The sequence below is a fragment of the Elgaria multicarinata genome, chromosome 12 (assembly GCF_023053635.1).
Source record: "Elgaria multicarinata webbii isolate HBS135686 ecotype San Diego chromosome 12, rElgMul1.1.pri, whole genome shotgun sequence".
NCBI classification, from domain to species: Eukaryota; Metazoa; Chordata; class Lepidosauria; order Squamata; family Anguidae; genus Elgaria; species Elgaria multicarinata.
In genome coordinates this window covers 10,739,129-10,757,726 of record NC_086182.1, presented here as the reverse complement: position 1 = coordinate 10,757,726, position 18,598 = coordinate 10,739,129, and the positions used below count along the sequence as shown (strand labels likewise).

The window sequence follows — 18,598 nt, the reverse complement described above, 5'->3', positions numbered from 1 at the left end:
AAGAGGCACAAATGAAATCCTACCTGTGGGAGTTGCCCCACTGGTTGAAATCCTAGGGTAAACCCACACAAGCAGCCCAGAGCAAGAGGAGCAAATCTCCTGGCCGTGTCCTTCAAAGCCTTATCAGAAGCCACACCTCCAGGAAACGGATCATATAGAGGGAGTGCACACATAAGGAAGCACTGGGAACGTTGCCATCCTGAGACGGAAGCTCCACACGACCCCAGGGACGAACCCCTTCAGCAATGACTAATCCTTCAGCCCTCTCACCTGAGTGCTTCTCTTCCTCTCTCTCACTCACTCTCTCTCTGAGGGTGCAGTGGAACACTCCCTGCATATGACGCTCAGACGTGCCCAGCCTTTAGGCTTAGCAGCAGCTTTCAATTAACATTCACTCTGCTCTCTATGAAAACAGAAACGGCTAAAAATGGCCCTGCGTGGTGCCAGTCACCTGTTTGGAACGCCCCAACACATCATGAAAGAAGGAGACATTACAGCAGCAGTAAAATGAGCCAACACCTCTTCACACACCCTGCTCCAAGAAAGGAAGAAATGTGCCTCTTCACTAGTCACCAGTTACAGAAATAGCATGATCATCAGAGTCTGAGGTGGGGGTATGAGCAGAATTCACAGGTTAGGGTAGGGAGGTCCTGGTCAAAGGCTTAGCAAAAGTCGCGGCAAATCGGAGAATATGCGCATTTTAGGGGTTTAAATTCGGCGGAGCAGCGGATGGACGGCTGCGTCACGTGTCGAGCAATGCGGAAATGTGCAGCTAAGGCGAGTTATAGAAGCTATATAGATGTACCCCTGGCTAAAGTTGCTGCTTAGCCACCTTGAGCATCCTTTCCTGGGTGGAAAGGAGGGATATAAAACAAATAAATAAGTAACTGGTGACCCAGACATTAGTGCTGTGATAAAACTCCCTGAAACCCCCACTTCTACTACCCCTGCTCTACTCTGACTGGCAGCAACTCTTCTTGGTCCTAAGCAGGGAAGTTCTTTCCTATCACCAGCAGTTTGATCCTGTTGACTGGAGACACTAGGGAGTAAAACTTCTGTGTCCAGGGGTGGCGCTGGGGGAGGGGGACACACACACGAGCGCCTTTCCAAACAAGGATCCCCCCCTTCCCAGTGCTGGACTCCTGTCATTACTGGAAGGAAAGGCACTTTTCACATGTACAAGTGAAGTCATATATTACCGTCTCTGTAGCTCTCCTACAACAAAGGCTACTCATTTTGCAGCTACTGACCTACTCTTCAAGATGCCAACAGACCAGTGGCCATCCACAGAGGGGGGAAAGGAAACATCTGACATGCAGAAGAGAGAATTAACTTAATTTCTTTATTTATATATGGGGTGCCTAACGGTAAAAAAAGAAAAGGAATTCTAACCACAAATTAATATTTTTTCAAAATTAAAGGATGGGGGCCAAAGCATGCTTTTCTTCTTTCCCAGGGCAACTGGCAGCTGAAGCAGAGTATTCCTTCTTATGTGGGGAAGGGGTTTGCAGCTAGGTTACCTGAATGATTGTCTCCTCCCATATATACCTGCCTGGAAACTAAGATCATCTTCAGATGAAGTGAGATGTGGGGGGATACAAATGAAGTGAGACAGGGGAATGTAAAGGAGAAGGCCTTTTCAGTAGTGGCACCCCAGTGGCCCCCTAGTGAGGCTCGCCTGCCACCTATGCTGTGGTCCTTTCGGTGACCTTTCCCCCCTTCCTCCCAGTCATTTTAGTCCTTCAGTTTTGTTATTTTTAAATGTGTTGTTGTATGTTTGGATCTTTATGCTGCTGCTGGCTTTAACTTCGCTTTTATGTTGCAGTTTTAAACTTTTACAAGTTTTATATTACATTTCCTCACGTTCTTGTATTTCATGGTTTTAACTTTTGTGAAATGCCCAGAAAGTTCCAGCTACTGGGCAGTATAGAAATGTAATTGATATAAGCAAAACTCCCTGCAGCTGCTCCTTCCCTGGCTGATGGTTGGGGCCAGGCTGATCTTCCCCTAGTTGTGATGTTGTTTCTGGGAGGCAGGGGATGCAATCGTCCAGTCAACTTTGTTCTTCTAGCTTGTGGCAAAAGCCAAAATAGGGTTCCCCCTCGCCCATGGATCTCTCACCCCATGTCTGGCTTGGCAGCTTCACCCACATGATTTCATTAGTCCTTGCAAGCAGGCCATGAGGTTGACTAGCGTTATCCTTCCCATATTGTAGGTAAGGTTTGGGAGAGGAAGACAGGCAGAGAACACAACTTTCCACAAGTGAGTTGGTGAGTCGATGAGTCCTGTACTTTGAACGAGAAACTCCCTAAGCTTCTCAGACTTGGTCACTAGACAATGCCAGGTAAGATAAATAGGCTACCTGTAACTGCGGTTGAAAGAGGAGGGGCTCCTGTTCTTGTCCTTCCTGGTCTCCCAAGGGCTGGAGAGTGAATAGGCTCCTGGGGACGGAGATCCGTTTAATGGAGGCATAACTGTAATTGGAGACCCGCTGGAATGGGCGAAGCTCCTTCGTTCCTGCAGATGACAAAGAAAAAGTGAAAGGGCAAGGTGTAAAGACACTGTGCAGGAAAGGAGAGCCCTTGACACCATTTTGGGAAAAGGGAGGCCCAGGAGGGTCCATTGAATGCATTGCAGCTTCCATCTCTTTTACACAGGTGGAACAAAAAATGCACTAGTTATTTACACTTTTCATCTGCACTGCTCAACTTGCCACACCACAGGAGTGGGGAAATTAGACTTTACTAATGATTTTACCCGAAACCACCTGTTTAAAGAATTATGACAGGTTCCTATTTCCTGTCTACTAAAATTTCGTGCGGGCAAGGAGACGTGGCCGCCTTGGCTCCGAAAATGGCTGATTTCACACACTCGCGGACAATATCCACACTGACAACACTTTAGAATGAAATAAAGTGATTTCATTATTATTGTAAGAATTCATTCACACACAGCTTTCATACTGAATACAGAAATAGACAGAAAAGTGTTAGGAATACTTAAGTCTCCCCACTTACTCCAAGTAGTAGTAGTATTTTTTAGAGTCAGGATAAAAGGCAAGGCTTCACCTGCAAGGTAAAACTTCCTTTTATACCCCTTAGTTTTATGCCTAACTATAGTAACTATTATGTTTTAAGCTTACAGTTTGGTTATTAGTGCTGTAGCTCCTTCTAAACCCCTTAGTCTTAAGTGCCTCCCATCTATTAATGTCATTGTTGCTGTCTTTGTTAATTCCAAAGAAACTCAAAAAGTCCCCAATTTCTCCTTAAGCAGGCTAACCTCATCGCAAAACCCTGCAAACCCTCACGAATTCCTCCAAACACTTGCCTGCAAAGTGAAATGCATGGTGCTGGCCACAAATTGAGTATATCTTTGGGGCAGGCATGGAACACAAAGACAGAAAGGATCCCTTCCCATATCACAGTATACATGAAAGAGGTTACTATCTGCCTGTGCATGCATTTTTAAGCTTTTCTGTAGTTCAGAGTATTACCTGTTTTAACTGTATACATTTGGGAGTGGGGAGAAATAAAGAAAATTTGTTCCGCTAGCTATGGGCAGAGTCAACTCCTGGGAATCCTGCATAATTCAAACTGGATTCGTTGGCACTTTGCCTTACGTCAGGGAGGCCTGGCTTCAAGTCCCATCTTTGCCGTAGACAATGCTCTTGCCAAGTCCCTATCTCAGCCTCAATTCCACACACGTAGAAGGGAAACAACAGTGGCTTGCTTACCTTGAAAGGCTGTTATGCGAGTACCACGCAATAGAAAATGTAAGCCACTTTGCTAAGTCAGAAATGGTGTGACAATCATAGCAATGCGCTACAAAATGAACTATTGTGATTGTCATCCCATGTATTCTCACAGCATTAGGGATAGTTTACATGTTACCTCATCAGAAGGAAATTTTCCATGCAATTAGTAGGGTCTCTGTGGCAAGCTAGACATTATCATGCAATAGACATTATATAGCAGGGCACAGAGTCACTATAAGGAAGCGGCTTGTTCTCAAGAGATAGTGGTCCAGACTAGTGCATGAATGGGGCTAGTTAAACAGGTTAACCCTACATTGAACTCATTTCCTGCAAAGGCAGGAGGAGGAGGAAGGAAAAGTGGGCGTTTGCACATTCTTGTGTGCATATTCATCCTTGATCTCCAACAATCAATGTCTGCCCTAAAGCATTTGGGTGGACACATCTGATTGTCCAACAGGGTGACATATCGTCTTTTATTTAAATATTTCCACAAATCATCCTTCTGCAATGTCTGGCTGCTTCAGAGCAAGCACCAGCCACAAGGGGGCGTCCGAGGCCTTCAAGATGGAAGTGTCCCAAGTCGGGCTGCTGAACTGGAAGAGGGTGGGCAGCTGAGGGTGGGCAAAAGAGAAGGGCAGGAAAGCTGATGCAAAGCTGTTTGATTCTTCCCATTCCACTGAGTGTGGCAACTAAACGCCAAGTGCATTCAACTCAGGAGGAGGCTTGGGCAATATCACTGCTGGACCACCACAGCTCCTACGATGGAGCATAGCACCCAGGCTAGGAAGCCACAGCAAGATTAAGGGAGGCTCTAGTGTCAGGATCTGAGCAGCAGACTGAGACACTGCAAAGGATCCAATGCCATTTTGCTTGCAGGGAATCCCAAAAGCCCCTAAAATAATTCAGCACATGGTTCCATGTCTGGCATCCCACCCCATTCCTTTTACAGCCCCAATATTGGTCCTCCAGCTCCCCAGAACTGATCTTGCCCAGCAAAATACAGAGCCCCCTCATTCCCCCTTGGCAATTTGTGTCAGAGCACATGCCTGCCAAGTGAGGCGCCGTGTTCCATTACTGTGAAACTATCCAGAATCACAGGACGTTTGCCCAATTCCCTACAGCACATCACTGCTAGTCATAGCGGGCAATACTGGGCTATATTCCTCACTGGTCCAATCTAACCTTGGGCAGCACCTTGTTGCTTTGACAAGCATGGGTGCCATAAGTGACACAGGCAGCTGGAGTTAGTAACGGGACCATATCTCAATGGTAGGGCACCTGCTTTGCATGCAGAACAACCCAGATTCAATCCCCAGCATCTCTAGTTAGACATTAGGTTGCAAGTGATGGGAAACACCTGTGCTGAAGACCTGGGAGAATTGCTGCCAGTTGGAGGAGACCAAAACTAGGTTTAGATGGACAAACACTCCGACCTGGTTCAATGCAGCATCCTATGTTCAATATAAACTCTGCTCCTATGGGGCATCTCCTGAATCCCTGAGAGAAGTCATCTGGAGATTTGGAGTGCAGCTTCACAAATAAGTAGATGATGATGGCAGCAAACTTTCTCTCCTCTTTCTCTTCCCATTCTAGGGAGGCTGTTGAGGTTCCAATCTGGTTCTTGAGGTTAATAATGAGCTGGATGGCAGCAAAGAAATGGAAGCTTAAATCCAAACATATAAATCCTGCTGATTAGAAAAGTCAATCTGGGAACAGGGGTTCAGCCTGACTTGGACAGGGCAGCACTTCCCATAAAGACTCATGGTTACAGTCTTGGGATGGCCATCGATTTTGCCTAAGATGCCTTTTAAGATGCCTGTTAATACTGTGCTGCTTTTTAATAATGTATTAGTTTTAAATGTTTTAATCAATTATATGTATTTTATGGCGTTTGCATTTGTGTTGTACTCCGCCTCAATCCAGAGGGAGAAGCAGGTAACTATTATTATTAATTAGGCAGCATCTGTGGCTTAGAAGTGCCTTTGCTCAATACAGTGCACCAGCTGTGCCCATTTCTAGAGAAGACAGATCTGGCCATATCACACTTCAGATACTGCAAGCTGGTCAACATGGGTCTGCCTTTGAAAAGTGTCCAGAAATTTCAAACAGTCCCAAACGCTGCAACCAGGATGTTGATTGTAGCTAATGATCAGAGGCGTGCGACTCCCCCATTGCAACAGCTTGTGATTTGTTTGGGGGTCAACTTCAAAGTGCTGCTCATGACCTCTAAAGTCCTAAATGGCTTAAGGCTGGGATATGCAAAGTACTGCCAACACCCATATGAGACTGCTTGCTCAAGATCTTCCAGAGAAGCTCTCTTTTGCATCCTGATAACATCTGAGTTGCATTTTCTTGGGATGTAGGACAGAGGAGGTCTTCTCTATGGCTGTGCCTCCTCTCCGATGACCGTCTGTTGCACTGTCCGAATGCGGCCAATGTTTCTCCCAGTATTTGAGTTCAAATATGTTTCAGTTACTCCTTTTTTAAAATGTATTTACTGTTCTTTCCATTGTATTTTTAAACTTGTTAAGACATCCTGAACATTTTTAATATAATAACGTGGGAGTAAACATTATTTTCACAAAACAGCAACAACACCTGGACACAAGCAGGGAGAACCTGACTATTGCAGTCTTGTAAACAATCAAATGCCAGATGTAAATGAGAATTGTCTGCAGGCGTTTAGGTAGAGAGTCCTTACAAAGTAGATGCCCGTCGCTGCACAAATGTGCCCTTTAGGCCTCACATGAGTCACGAAGGTATGTGGACTTGTTTGCAAGGAATATAGCGAAGAGTCAGGCCTACATTACTGCCTAATGCTCCACCACTTTCTCAAAAGTCATGAACCTCCCAGCTGTCTTTGTACAGCTCCCACATTTCTGAATGAAAACTTTTTTGCCCTGTCAGTTCTACAGTTGGCTCCAGTTTCATTCCTCCCACCCCCCAAGCAAAGCGCTCTCTGGGGTCAGCAGTGCTGCAATCGGTGCCATGTAGCAGCAAGCAGCATTTTAGTTACCCACAATGCCCCAATGTAGCCTCACTTCAGTGCATTCTGAGTAACTAAAATGGCGGGTGGCTCATGGACGTGACTGCCTGGTGGCTGGTTGCCCAAGAACGCTCAGTATTGATGTCAGCCCTAGCCAAATGTGTGTGACCCCCACCCCAATCCTACTTTGTTTGTTTGATTTCTATCCTGCTTTTCCTCCAAGCAGCCAAAGGTGGCATATCTGATACTCCTCTTCATTCTAACCTCACAACATCACTGTGAGGCAGATTAGGCTGAGAGTCCGTGACTGGCCCAAAGTCACCTAGTGACCTTTAAGGCTGAGTGGGGACTTGAACCCAGGTCTCCCCAGTGCAAGTGCAACACTCCTAAACCACTATGCCACATTGGCTCTCCAGCACCAGAATAAGTCTCACTTGGACTTCTGGAAAGCAGTCACTGAAGAGAGGAAGGTCTCTACTCAGCACATCAGGCAAAGCCAGCAATGCATAGATAGAGTAGAGCCACACACAGCATGCAAAAACAATAACATCAGCACTTTCCCCCCCACACACATACACAACCCTCCCAGTGTCCTGATGCTGTCCTGCCTCTTCCCTCTCCCGTGTGTCTTCTACTCCTCTCTTCCCACTCCCAAACAGCCTGTTATTTTGAAGGCACAGTATCTCTAGCCTAATAATAAAAATCCCTTTTCCACTGCATCTGCTCCTGTTTAAAAGCCTGGGAGATGGAAGAAAAGGGGGGTGGACTTCCCTAAGTAGAAGCAAATGTTTCTTGGAGCAGCAGAGTGCAAGAGATGACAGAAAACACACTAATCAGCATTTGTATATTGTCTCCATCCTCCCCACCACCAGAGAAACAAAGGGATACCTAACCAGGGCAATTTCCCCTTCCTTGCAATACAGCTTGAAGGAGGTTCCCTAAGTGCTCCTCACCACACCTCCTTTGTCCTCCAAGCAGAGACAGACTCCTTGGCTCTAGAATGCCCACCCATCTTGCACACAAACAAAGCCAACTTCAAGGGATAATTAAATCCACACCAATATTCCACTGAACCCTTCATACAATTTGTGTGTGTGTGTGTGTGTGTGTGTGTGTGTGTGTGTGTGTGTGTTTGTTTGTTTTTTGTTTTGCTAAATGACTCAATTTGCCCGACTCTTCAGTTTTGGAAACAGGCCAAACACACACACACACACACACACACACACACACACACCCCTCCAGCACCCATTACATTTAAGACTGCCAACTCTGGATTTCAAAAATCCAGGCCTCCAACTCTCCACCCCAGGCAGAGCTAAGATTTGGGGGCAGAGCCAGGTCACAATAAAGTTGACCACCCTTTCATATAACAGTACTGGTAGGACAGTTTTAATGGTCAGAGCATAGAATCATAGAATAGCAGAGTTGGAAGGGGCCTACAAGGCCATCGAGTCCAACCCCCTGCTCAATGCAGGAATCCACCCTAAAGCATCCCCGACAGATGCTTGTCCAGCTGCCTCTTGAAGGCCTCTAGTGTGGGAGAGCCCACCACCTCCCTAGGTAACTGATTCCATTGTCGTACTGCTCTAACAGTCAGGAAGTTTTTCCTGATGTCCAGCTAGAATCTGGCTTCCTTTAACTTGAGCCCGTTATTCCGTGTCCTGCTCTCTGGGAGGATCGAGAAGAGATCCTGGCCCTCCTCTGTGTGACAACCTTTTCAGTATTTGAAGAGTGCTATCATGTCTCCCCTCAATTTCCTCTTCTCCAGGCTAAACATGCCCAGTTCTTTCAGTCTCTCTTCATAGGGCTTTGTTTCCAGACCCCTGATCATCCTGGTTGCCCTCCTCTGAACACGCTCCAGCTTGTCTGTGTCCTTCTTGAATTGTGGAGCCCAGAACTGGACGCAATAATCTAAATGAGGCCTAACCAGGGCCGAATAGAGAGAAACCAGTACCTCATGTGATTTGGAAGCTATACTTCTATTAATGCAGCCCAAAATAGCATTTGCCTTTCTTGCAGCCATATCGCACTGTTGGCTCATATTCAGCTTGCAATCTACAACAATTCCAAGATCCTTCTCATTTGTAGTATTGCTGAGCCAAGTATCCCCCATCTTGTAACTGTGCCTTTGGTTTCTATTTTCTAAATGTAGAACTTGGCATTTATCCCTATTAAATTTCATTCTGTTTTCAGCCCAGCACTCCAGCCTATCAAAATCACTTTGAAGTTTGTTTCTGTCTTCCAGGGTATTAGCTATCCCACCCAGTTTGGTGTCATCTGCAAATTTGATCAGCGTTCCCTGCACCTCCTCGTCCAAATCATTAATAAAAACGTTGAAGAGCACTGGGCCCAGGACTGAGCCCTGCGGTACCCCACTCGTTGCCTCTCCCCAGTTTGAGAAGGTTCCATTGATAAGTACTCTTTGAGTCCGATTCTGTAGCCAACTGTGAATCCACCTAATAGTTGTTCCATCTAGCCCACTTTTAGCTAGTTTGTTAATCAGAATGTCATGTGGTACTTTGTCAAAAGCTTTGCTGAAGTCAAGATATATGACGTCCACAGCATTCCCACAGTCCACAAGGGAGGTTACCTTATCAAAAAATGAGATCAAATTTGTCTGACAGGACTTGTTCTTGACAAGTCCATGTTGGCTTCTAGTGATCACCGCATTGATTTCAAGGTGTTTACAGATTGACTTCTTTATAATCTGCTCCAGAATTTTCCCAGGGATGGATGTCAGACTGACTGGTCTGTAGTTCCCAGGTTCCTCCTTTTTGCCCTTTTTGAAGATAGGGACAACGTTAGCCCTCCTCCAGTCGTCCGGCACCTCACCCGTCTTCCATGATTTTGCAAAGATAATAGACAAAGGTTCTGAGAGTTCTTCTGCTAGCTCCTTCATTACTCTAGGATGCAGTTCATCGGGCCCTGGAGATTTAAACTCATTCAAGGAAATTAGGTGTTCTTTGACCATTTGTTTATCAATCTCAAACTGCAATCCTGCCCCCTCAACTTCTGCTTCACTTTTTCCAGGAGGGTCATAGACCCGCAGCAAGAGACAGGTTGGGCGCCGACCCTAAGAAGGTTGCCATGTTGTGCTCAGTTGTGCATTGGACTAAATAGCCTTCTGATTCAGCAAAGCTCTAGATCTTAAGTTCAGTTTTCATAGGATTTCTAAGAACATAGGAAGCTGCCTTATACTGAGTGAGACCACTGGTCCATCTAACCAAGCATTGGCTGCACTGGGGTAAGTAACTTGGTACCCAATGTGCCCTGGGGAACCATGGTTTGTTGTTGGGTTGTTCAGAGCAGTTAACAACCCACACTGCATGGTTAGCAAGCCCCCATGTGGAAGACATCAGACAACATGCTAACCCATGGTTCGACAAACCACTGAGTGTGGATTAGAGAGTTGTGTAAACAGCCCCATTTTCTTACTGGCAACTGGCATTGCTGTTTGGGCTGAAAACTGCGGTTGTTTAATGCGTTGAGGCTCTCTGCCTTGTCTTTTGGATAGATTACTTGTCATTTGTCATGCTTCCCATGGCAGTCATTATTTGGTGGTGCCCAGGACAATTTCTCAAATTGCCAAACATGCCCATGGGCCCAAAGGGTTGCCTTCCCTTGGCCTAATTGGCAATGGTTCTCCAGGGTTACAGGCAGGAATTTTTCCAGCCCTATGTTGAGATGAAGGAGATTAAACTTGGGAACTTCTGCATGCAAAGCAGATGCTCTACCGCTGAGCCGTGGGCCCTCCTTCAAGGATCCATAGTCCAAAGATCTGGAGCCTTTCTACATGAAGCTTTTATTGTGCACTTGTGATTGCTCACTCACAGTAATTTGCAGGACCTTTACCATCCTTCAGAGCCTCTCCCATTCTTTGGAACTATTTCCCCAGATTTTTTTAGATTGAGGAAAATGCGGTATTATTTAGAAATAGTGAAATGAGACTCTTGTGTAATTGCACAATTCTGCTATAGCACAGCACCATCTAGTGTTTGCGTAATGAAACATATACAAAGGCAGAGAAAGAAAAACCCTGGCCAAAAACCACACACGTGTAAATGAGCAGATCTTAATTCCACAAAGAATTCGTAAGCAAATGCCTCAACAAAGGAGCAGGTTAAAAGCCTCATGTAGACAAGCCCTTAGTCTCTCTTCAAGCCAGAATAAACATGCAACCCCCAGCCCTTAGCCAATTATTCTCTTTGCACCCAAACCCTCTGACTCTGGAGATTAAGGAGAAAAGCAACAGATGGACAGCTTGGAGTAGGTTCCTCCTTGCTTTGCGGCTCATTTAGAAGCGTCTTCAAGGCTAATTGCTGTTTTCTCCCCATCTGAAGAACTGCATGGCTAAGGATTTTTTTCTGGTGGAAATAAGATAAGGGAGAGCCAACCAGACCTTAAGCCTCAGCTAACCACCCTCCAACACTCAACTCTCAACCCCCAGCACTGATGCAACCGTTGGGCAGGGAGGAGGCCGACCAACAGGGCCAAGAGCTAAAGCAAATAAATGCTAGAAAGGAAAGAAAAACATGACAGAGAAGCCAAGGGGCTGTGGGGCTGGGGTGAGCAAGGTGCCAGCTGGCAAGCGCCGTGCTCTGGGGCCAACCTCCCTTCCCAGTTTGGGCTTGAAAAATAGCCCCGGAACATAGCAAAACACACAGAGAGGCCAGCCCCCGAAGCCAAAACAAGCAAACAAACAACAGCACCCAGCCCAAAAGCAACAGGACAGGCAGATGCCAAGTCATATGGGCACGGGGACAAGAGGCTCAAAGACCTTAGGAGGAGAGAAGCAGGTTTCTTGGGAGGACACGGGCATTCCAGCAGGATCACCCAGGGAAACTGGCTGCAAAGCCCACTTGACAGGCCCAGAAAGGTTCTAAGCAGACACTTGCAACTGCAGGAAAGGGTACCCAGGAAGCCTGCACGTAATCTGGAATTCGTAAGGACAACGCTAACATTTGTATAGCACTTTCAAGGGTTGAAGGAGTTTCACATGCATCATACAGTTGCGTTCCTTACAACAACCTTGTAAGGCGATTCAGCATTACTATTATTATCCATATCACAGAAGAGGGACTGAAGCTGAAAAAGAGCATCTTACCTAAGCTTAGATTTTAACCCAGACTGAACAGGCTATGTATCCGATCAAAGGTTGGATTTGTTATTTTTGGTCAGATTCCCAGCTCTCATTTGCATTTGGAATTTTATCCCTTACAACAGGGGTGGTGAACATTTAACCTTTCAGATGTTGTTGGACTGAAATTCCCATCAGCCTCAGCCTGCCTAGCCAGTGGTAAGGGCTGAAGGAAGCAACAGTCCAACAGCACCTGGAGGGGCACAAGTTCTCCATGTGGCAGTTTCTGCTAGCAAAGGGTGCAAAGAGGGGCATTGCTGGTGTGAAAGTCCCTCTGGCTACAGACGTGCCAATATCCAGCCTCAGCACCACTCAGAAACATTAAGAGCAACCTGTCTAGTTGGGCTTCGAGACTCAGGATTAAATTGGCCCAGGGTGGGGGGAATCTTATATTTTAATGTGTTTTTGCTGAGTACTGTTTTGGTGGGGTAGAATGCTATTTTTGCTTTTAACATCCACCCAAAGCCTTCAGGACAGGGCAGGCTATTGAATCTAAGTCAACAAATAAACTCTACAAGCCAAAAGCAAAATTCTGCAATTCAAATTATGCAAAAGGAACAGACTTGCCTCAGCGGATTTAATTTATATGGTTTATTCCCTTGCACAATCTGTAATTGTGTCAGACCTTTTGTCCCGTCCCCGCACCCAAGCAGCGACTCTTATTGTTATTCACAACAAACAAGAATCCAGGAAAGAGAAAATATTTGTATAAGACAAAAAAGGACAGGGACAGTTGGACATGGGTGTTTTTTTTAAAAAAAAATACTGGGAAATGTTCTTCAGGAAGATGTCTCAGGCAGCCTGACCACCAAAAGGCCTTTATGGATTCTCCTTGTTTAAGCAGAAATCTGCCCACAAATTTTCAAGTTCTCAATGCTATCAAAAGGATTAGAAAACTAAAATTTTATTCTATAGAGTTTAACCAGAAGTTGCAATGGAAGCTCTGTCTCATGCATACTGTGCTAGCAAAGCCACGGCACCTATGCAAACTATAGCCTTTTCAGATCCCAACCCCAGCTGCACTAAAAGAAAACCACGAATTTAGATGGCTTTAAAAAGGGATTGGACAAATTCCTTGAGGAGAAGGCTATCAATGGCTACTAGTCCTTCTGACTATATGCTACCTCCCATATCAGAGACGGTAGGCCTATGTACAGCAGTTGCTGGGGAACATGGGTGGGAGGGTGCCGTTGCACTCATGTCCTGCTTCTGGCTTTCCCATGGGCAGCTGGTTGGCCGCTGTGTGAACAGAAAGCTAAATTAGATGGACCTTTCATCTGATTCAGCATGGCTCTTCCTAACTTCTTATGTTCTAAAACAAAAGCCACAAGACAATTTTGGTTTTCACTGAGCAGAAAAAAGGCACACAATTATTTTGGAAAAGATTAAGAACAATACTTAAACAAAAGCTGAATCTAGAAGATGGCAAAAAGGATCCCGCGAATCTATCTTTGCTGTAGTTGCAAGCAACAATTCAACAACATTAAAATGAAAGAAACAGAAAGAAAGACAGTTCCCAAGAGCAGCTGGCTAACGTTACAGAAAAAGCTCAGCTGAACAGCTACAGCTTCTTCAGGCCCCACTACAAAGCTGTCTCAGGACTGAGAGATGCCACAGAGCTGCACTCAGGGGCTCCCACCATTAACAACATGAGCAGTTCCCTTTGTCTGAGGCAGTCAGGGGGATTGCTTTGAATAGGGTGTTTTAATAGGTCCCAGGAGTAAAGAGAAGCAAGTGGAGCATTTGGGAGGCCGCCTCACTTGCCCACACCCTGCCTCCTGCGTCCAAGAGGTGCAAGCAGCGCCTCCTTAAACTGGTTCTGCCTCCCCAGCTCCCAGCTGTTGCTTGGAGACATCAGGTAGGAACAAGCAAACATCCCCAGCCAGGTGTGCTGCTACCTGCAGGGACACGTGCAAGACAGCAGCAAGTTCACAGCAGCAGGGAAGTCAACAGCTGAGAGCATAGCCTGAAGGGGGCAGCAGAGGTAGAGGCTAAAAAAAAATCACACTTGACTTCGCTACCAAACATACAGAAGTATGGAGGAGACACCAAAGTCAGAAGCTCAGAACTGATACCTGCTGGCTAGTGCAAGAGCTGTAGGGGCAGGAAAAGGGATAGGAAATCAGTACAAAAGGTGATGTAAGACTTGCCAATTGTTGTTGTTTTTCCCTGTGGCAAAATTCGTGGTTGTGGCAAGAAAAAAATTCAGACCATGCCAATCCAGGCAAGCCAATTTGATGATGAGGAAATCTTCAACTGCCAAAGAAACCGAAGCTCGGCCACAAAATATGTAACTGCAACTGCTTTTATTGACAATATCCCTCCTTATCTTTGTTCTCCCTGCTCCTTTGGTTCTTTCCCCACTGTCAAAGTTTATACTGGAAGTACCTCGGGGCAGGGACCTATGTCACATATATGACACTGTTCCAAAGCAAGCTGCTCAGAGCATGCCCAACCAGCACTGATAGTGATATACAGATATCATCTACATGACTCCAAGAAATCCCATAAACAATCTGAGTTCTTCTGAATCTTTACCTGTCTGCTGCTTGGATGCTGCTGCCCATGGGGGGGTGGAGAGTGTTCATCAGAGGTTCCTAATGAACTCCCCAAAGACTGGAAGCTGGAAACAGAACACAAACACATGGAGTGTACATATTACAAGGAAGAAACAGCAAATAGGATGAACTATGCTCTCAGATCCTAAACAAAGGTGATGTCAGAAGCAAACGCAACTCAACAGTTCATAGAGAGTATCAGGTGCTGCAGTCTGGTGGGCAGGTAAGATAACTTCCATACCTGCCAAAACAGATGCATGCATCCAACCTCATATGGTCACCTAATGGGTGTATCTTCTCAAAAATTAAGGAATCAGTTAAAAGGAAGTTGAAAGGGAAAGTGAAGGAGCTCAAATCCCTTCAGAACACTTGGAGGTATAAAAGAAGCTCAGACAGAAAGTCAGGAAAGGCAGAAACAAGTTGAAGAGGATACCAGCATGTCTAATGAGCAGAGTCAACCTACGAACAGGCAAAAGGGCTTCCTTTTAAAAGTCTAAATGAAAATGAAAGCGAGCACAAATTCTGGCCAAAGAAATGCAAGTTAACAACAAGGCAAGCAAAGAGGAGCAAACTGAAATATTCGCCTATTGTCGATTAACATTAAAGACGATACACATTTCTTTAGGTACATCAGGAACAAGAAACCAGCCAGGGAGGCAGTTGCACCATTTGACTACAAAGTGTGGTCGGTGGCTGCTGGTGGGAACAGAACGCTGGACAAGAAAGGCTTTTGGTCTGATCCCAGTAGGCCTTTTTATATGTTCTTAAGATGGGGAGATTGCCGAGAAGCTGAATGAATTCTTTATTTTGGTCTTGACTGCATATTCATGCCGAATCATGTTTTGCGGGGAGGACACATGAAATCAATCAATCAAAGAGAAGTGATAATTGACAAAGACAAATTACAAATTAGCCAGTCACCAGGTCTGGACAGTGTATCAAGTGTCTTGAAGAGCTCAAATGCAACAACAACAAAAAAGGTTGATCTTTATAAAAAAAGAAGAAGTATGCAGCTCGTCACTAAAACCAGTTTCCTTGGCAGGACTGGAGAGTTGCTAAAGTTGCTAATGTACACCAGTATTTAAAAAAGAATGTTGCTGGGGTGGTGGTGAGGGGGTGAGAAGAGGCCTGCAGTTACAGCCCTGTTCGCCTAATGTTCATACCAGGGGGAAAATTGTGACATTTGGTCATGTTACAGTTATTACGTACCTGCGGCTGTTCACCACAGACTCCCCTCTGCCCTCATTAGGCAGGCCGGGCCTCTGGGGGCTGTACGGGCTGCAGGGTCGGCATCCAGGAGATGAAGGAGAGAAGGGACTGCTGGGCCGTGGACTAATGGAGGCTGGGCTGGAGTAGGAAGATCTTAGCGAGCTCTGACCATCGTCTCTGGTTCTCACAACATCCTACAGGAGAAGGCCACAAAAGCAATAAGAAGGTTAGGCTGCAGAGAAGGCTCAAGACATTCGGTGCCTGAGGCAGAAAATCCAATTGACGTTGCTCACAGGGGAACAAAACCAACATTTCTGCCCTTTACTAGTATTCCAAAATGTGATGGCTGAGGAGGTCGATCTCTCCCTGCCTAATGATAGGGCCAGCCTTGCTCGGCATGGCCTTCTTCCCATGCAGGGTTGGTAAAGTCTGAAAGGAAACCATTCTTGTGGGCAGTTCCAGCAAACTGGTTACTACTCAGGCTAGTGTTGCTACTCCCCAGGGCAGGACGACGCTGGCATGAGAAGTAACCATTTCCCAAGGCCCACCCCACAGAATTGCTTCCTTTTGAATGTTACCAGAGCTGTGTGGGAACAGCTATGCCAAAGCATCTCTCCTGCCATTTAGGTAACATACAGACTGGGCCTATATGCAGGTGTAACTCGTTAAATAGTTTGTGTCCCTCAAGCCTTGTTTACAGGGACAATTACTTCAGGTTAACACATTGATGATGAGCTTTCAAACCCTGACAGCAGCTGAGGTAATGTGGAAGCAGGAGTGTATTCATGAGAATGTGGTCAGGATTGGGCCTTTCCCAGGGTACCGCTGCTGATCAAAGAGAAAACTACAAAGATCTCTCTGGTCTGCAGAGATACTCCAAAAATATATTACAAAGTACTGTATATGTGAACTGTAGGAGAAGCTCTCAAAATAGGGAGGGGACGGAGTGTTCCTGTGGTGCCTGAAGGAGGGGGTTCAAAAACTAAAAAAAACACCAGCATATTTTAGCTTAAAGCTCTTACTGCCAGTAGCTAAGCCTTAGGGGAGGTATTTCAACCTCTAAATTGGGGAAAACAATTGCTCAAAACTACCAAACAACCAGAAAATCCACTGGGAAACCACCAAATGATTGGTGGTTGGAAGAAAGGGGGTGGAGCCAGAAAAAGGGGGCATGGTTTTCAGAGGGCCAGATTGGAAGCCCTGGAGGGCTGCATTTGGCCCCCAGAACTAAAGTTCTGCACCCTTAGGAAGAGGCTCTGAACCAAAACATCTTAAGGTTCAACCTTCGTGGAAATAGACATAGAGCAACAAATACAAGCAGAGACATGATCCATAAACCCCAGAGCGTTGATCAGAGAGAGAGATGACATTGTCAGAGAACTGAGATATAAAGATACGGTTCCAATCTAACTATGTTCATATCCTGGCAAAGTTCTATAGTCTATATAAAGCACATGTCAAAGCATGTGTCTTTCGAAGTTCATCCTCACATACCGCTCTTTATGCTTTCTTTTTTTAAAACCACAGGGGACCATATTCATGGTTCTCCTATAGCATGTCTATTTACATTTTCATTCTGGACAACCAGGCCCCATCTTCATAAGCAGAGGAGGACAGCACACCGTTGTTATTCTCCACAGTGGCCCCGTTCAGAAGACACCCTAAACCACATCTTTAACCACTGTGGTTAAGCCAGAAAGTAGGACCCTGTTCAGAAGACACTTTAAACTGTGGCTTTAACCATGGTGAATAAGGCTTATGACCTTATGAAAAGGAGGACAGGGCTCCTGTATCTTTAACAGTTGCATAGAAAAGGAAATTCCAGCAGATGTCATTTGTATATATGGAGAACCTGGTGAAATTCCCTCTTCATCACAACAATTAAAGCTGCAGGAGCTATACTAGAGTGACCAGATTTAAAAGAGGGCAGGGCACCTGCAGCTTTAACTGTTGTGATGAAGAGGAAATTTCCCCAGGTTCCCCATATATACAAATTTCCTTTTCAATACAACTGTTGTATTGAAATTTCCTTTTCAATACAACTGTTAAAGATACAGGAGCCCTGTCCTCCTTTTCATATGGTCACTCTAGTTAAAGCCATGGTTTAAGGTATCTTCTGAACACTGCTCGGATTTCTGACATAACCACCATGGTTAAAGCCATGGTTTAAGGTGTCTTCTGAATGGGGCCACCATGTTGAAACAGCTGTGGTCTGCCAATGTAACACAGTGGAGCCCACCATCCCTGAAACCCAGCTTTTCAGTGCCAGAAAAAAATACTTCGGGGCGGGGAGGTGGCAGGGTAGAACCCATGTCATCCATGAGAGAGACTTTTTACCTCCCCCCCTCCAGGATCCCCCTGCCACTATAGTTTTAGGAATGGGAGCAGGAAGTAACTAAGCCACCATACTGGCTCCCCATGAGATCACCCCTCTGGCACAAATAAGCCCCACTCCAAAAAGTATCGCACCAGCCCCAGTTTTGGAGTTAACAGAGAACCAAATTAATGCAGCTCCCAACTCTGTAAATGTGCAGCTTCGGAGCTAGCACCATATCAGAGAACCAAAATAACGCAGCTCCCTGTTCGCAACTCTGGAGCTGTGCAGCTTAACACTTTGTCAGAGAACCGAATTAACGCAGCAATAAGGACGTGCATAAACATCTCTCAACGGGAATGCTAGGAAAAGGAGTGAATGGGCGAAGGGGCAGCCCACATCACAGTCAGGTCACAGGCATGTCCAGGATTTAATGCGGAGGCCTGGGGGCACATTGCAGATCAAGTGTCTGTGGGCCACTTTAACTAAAAAGAATGGAGTAAAAGTACTCTCCTATACTGTGGCTTTTCCAGGCAGAAGAGGCTGGTTGGGAGTGTGCTGGTCACAACGTCATGCGCTGCAAACAACCTCACAACTCACCCAAGCTGCAGGAAAACCTCCGTGAAGACAGCCCACAGAA

At 45.8% G+C, this 18,598-nt stretch overlaps 1 protein-coding gene across 4 annotated transcripts in view; it reads right to left on the bottom strand.

Annotated features, from left to right (window-relative positions):
* The window catches only part of PDLIM2 (PDZ and LIM domain 2), a 147,764-nt gene that overhangs the window by 93,212 nt on the left and 35,954 nt on the right, over positions 1-18,598 (bottom strand). For all 4 annotated transcript variants that reach the window (XR_010026029.1, XM_063138944.1, XM_063138945.1 and 1 more), the window contains 3 exons: positions 15,645-15,838; positions 14,416-14,500; positions 2,363-2,517 (listed from right to left, as the gene is read on the bottom strand). Coding sequence is in view for 3 of the 4 variants with exons in the window: in XM_063138944.1 (XP_062995014.1) it covers positions 2,363-2,517; positions 14,416-14,500; positions 15,645-15,838 (434 nt within the window). In the remaining variant the exon portion in view is untranslated. The remainder of the gene's footprint in view (positions 1-2,362; positions 2,518-14,415; positions 14,501-15,644; positions 15,839-18,598) is intronic.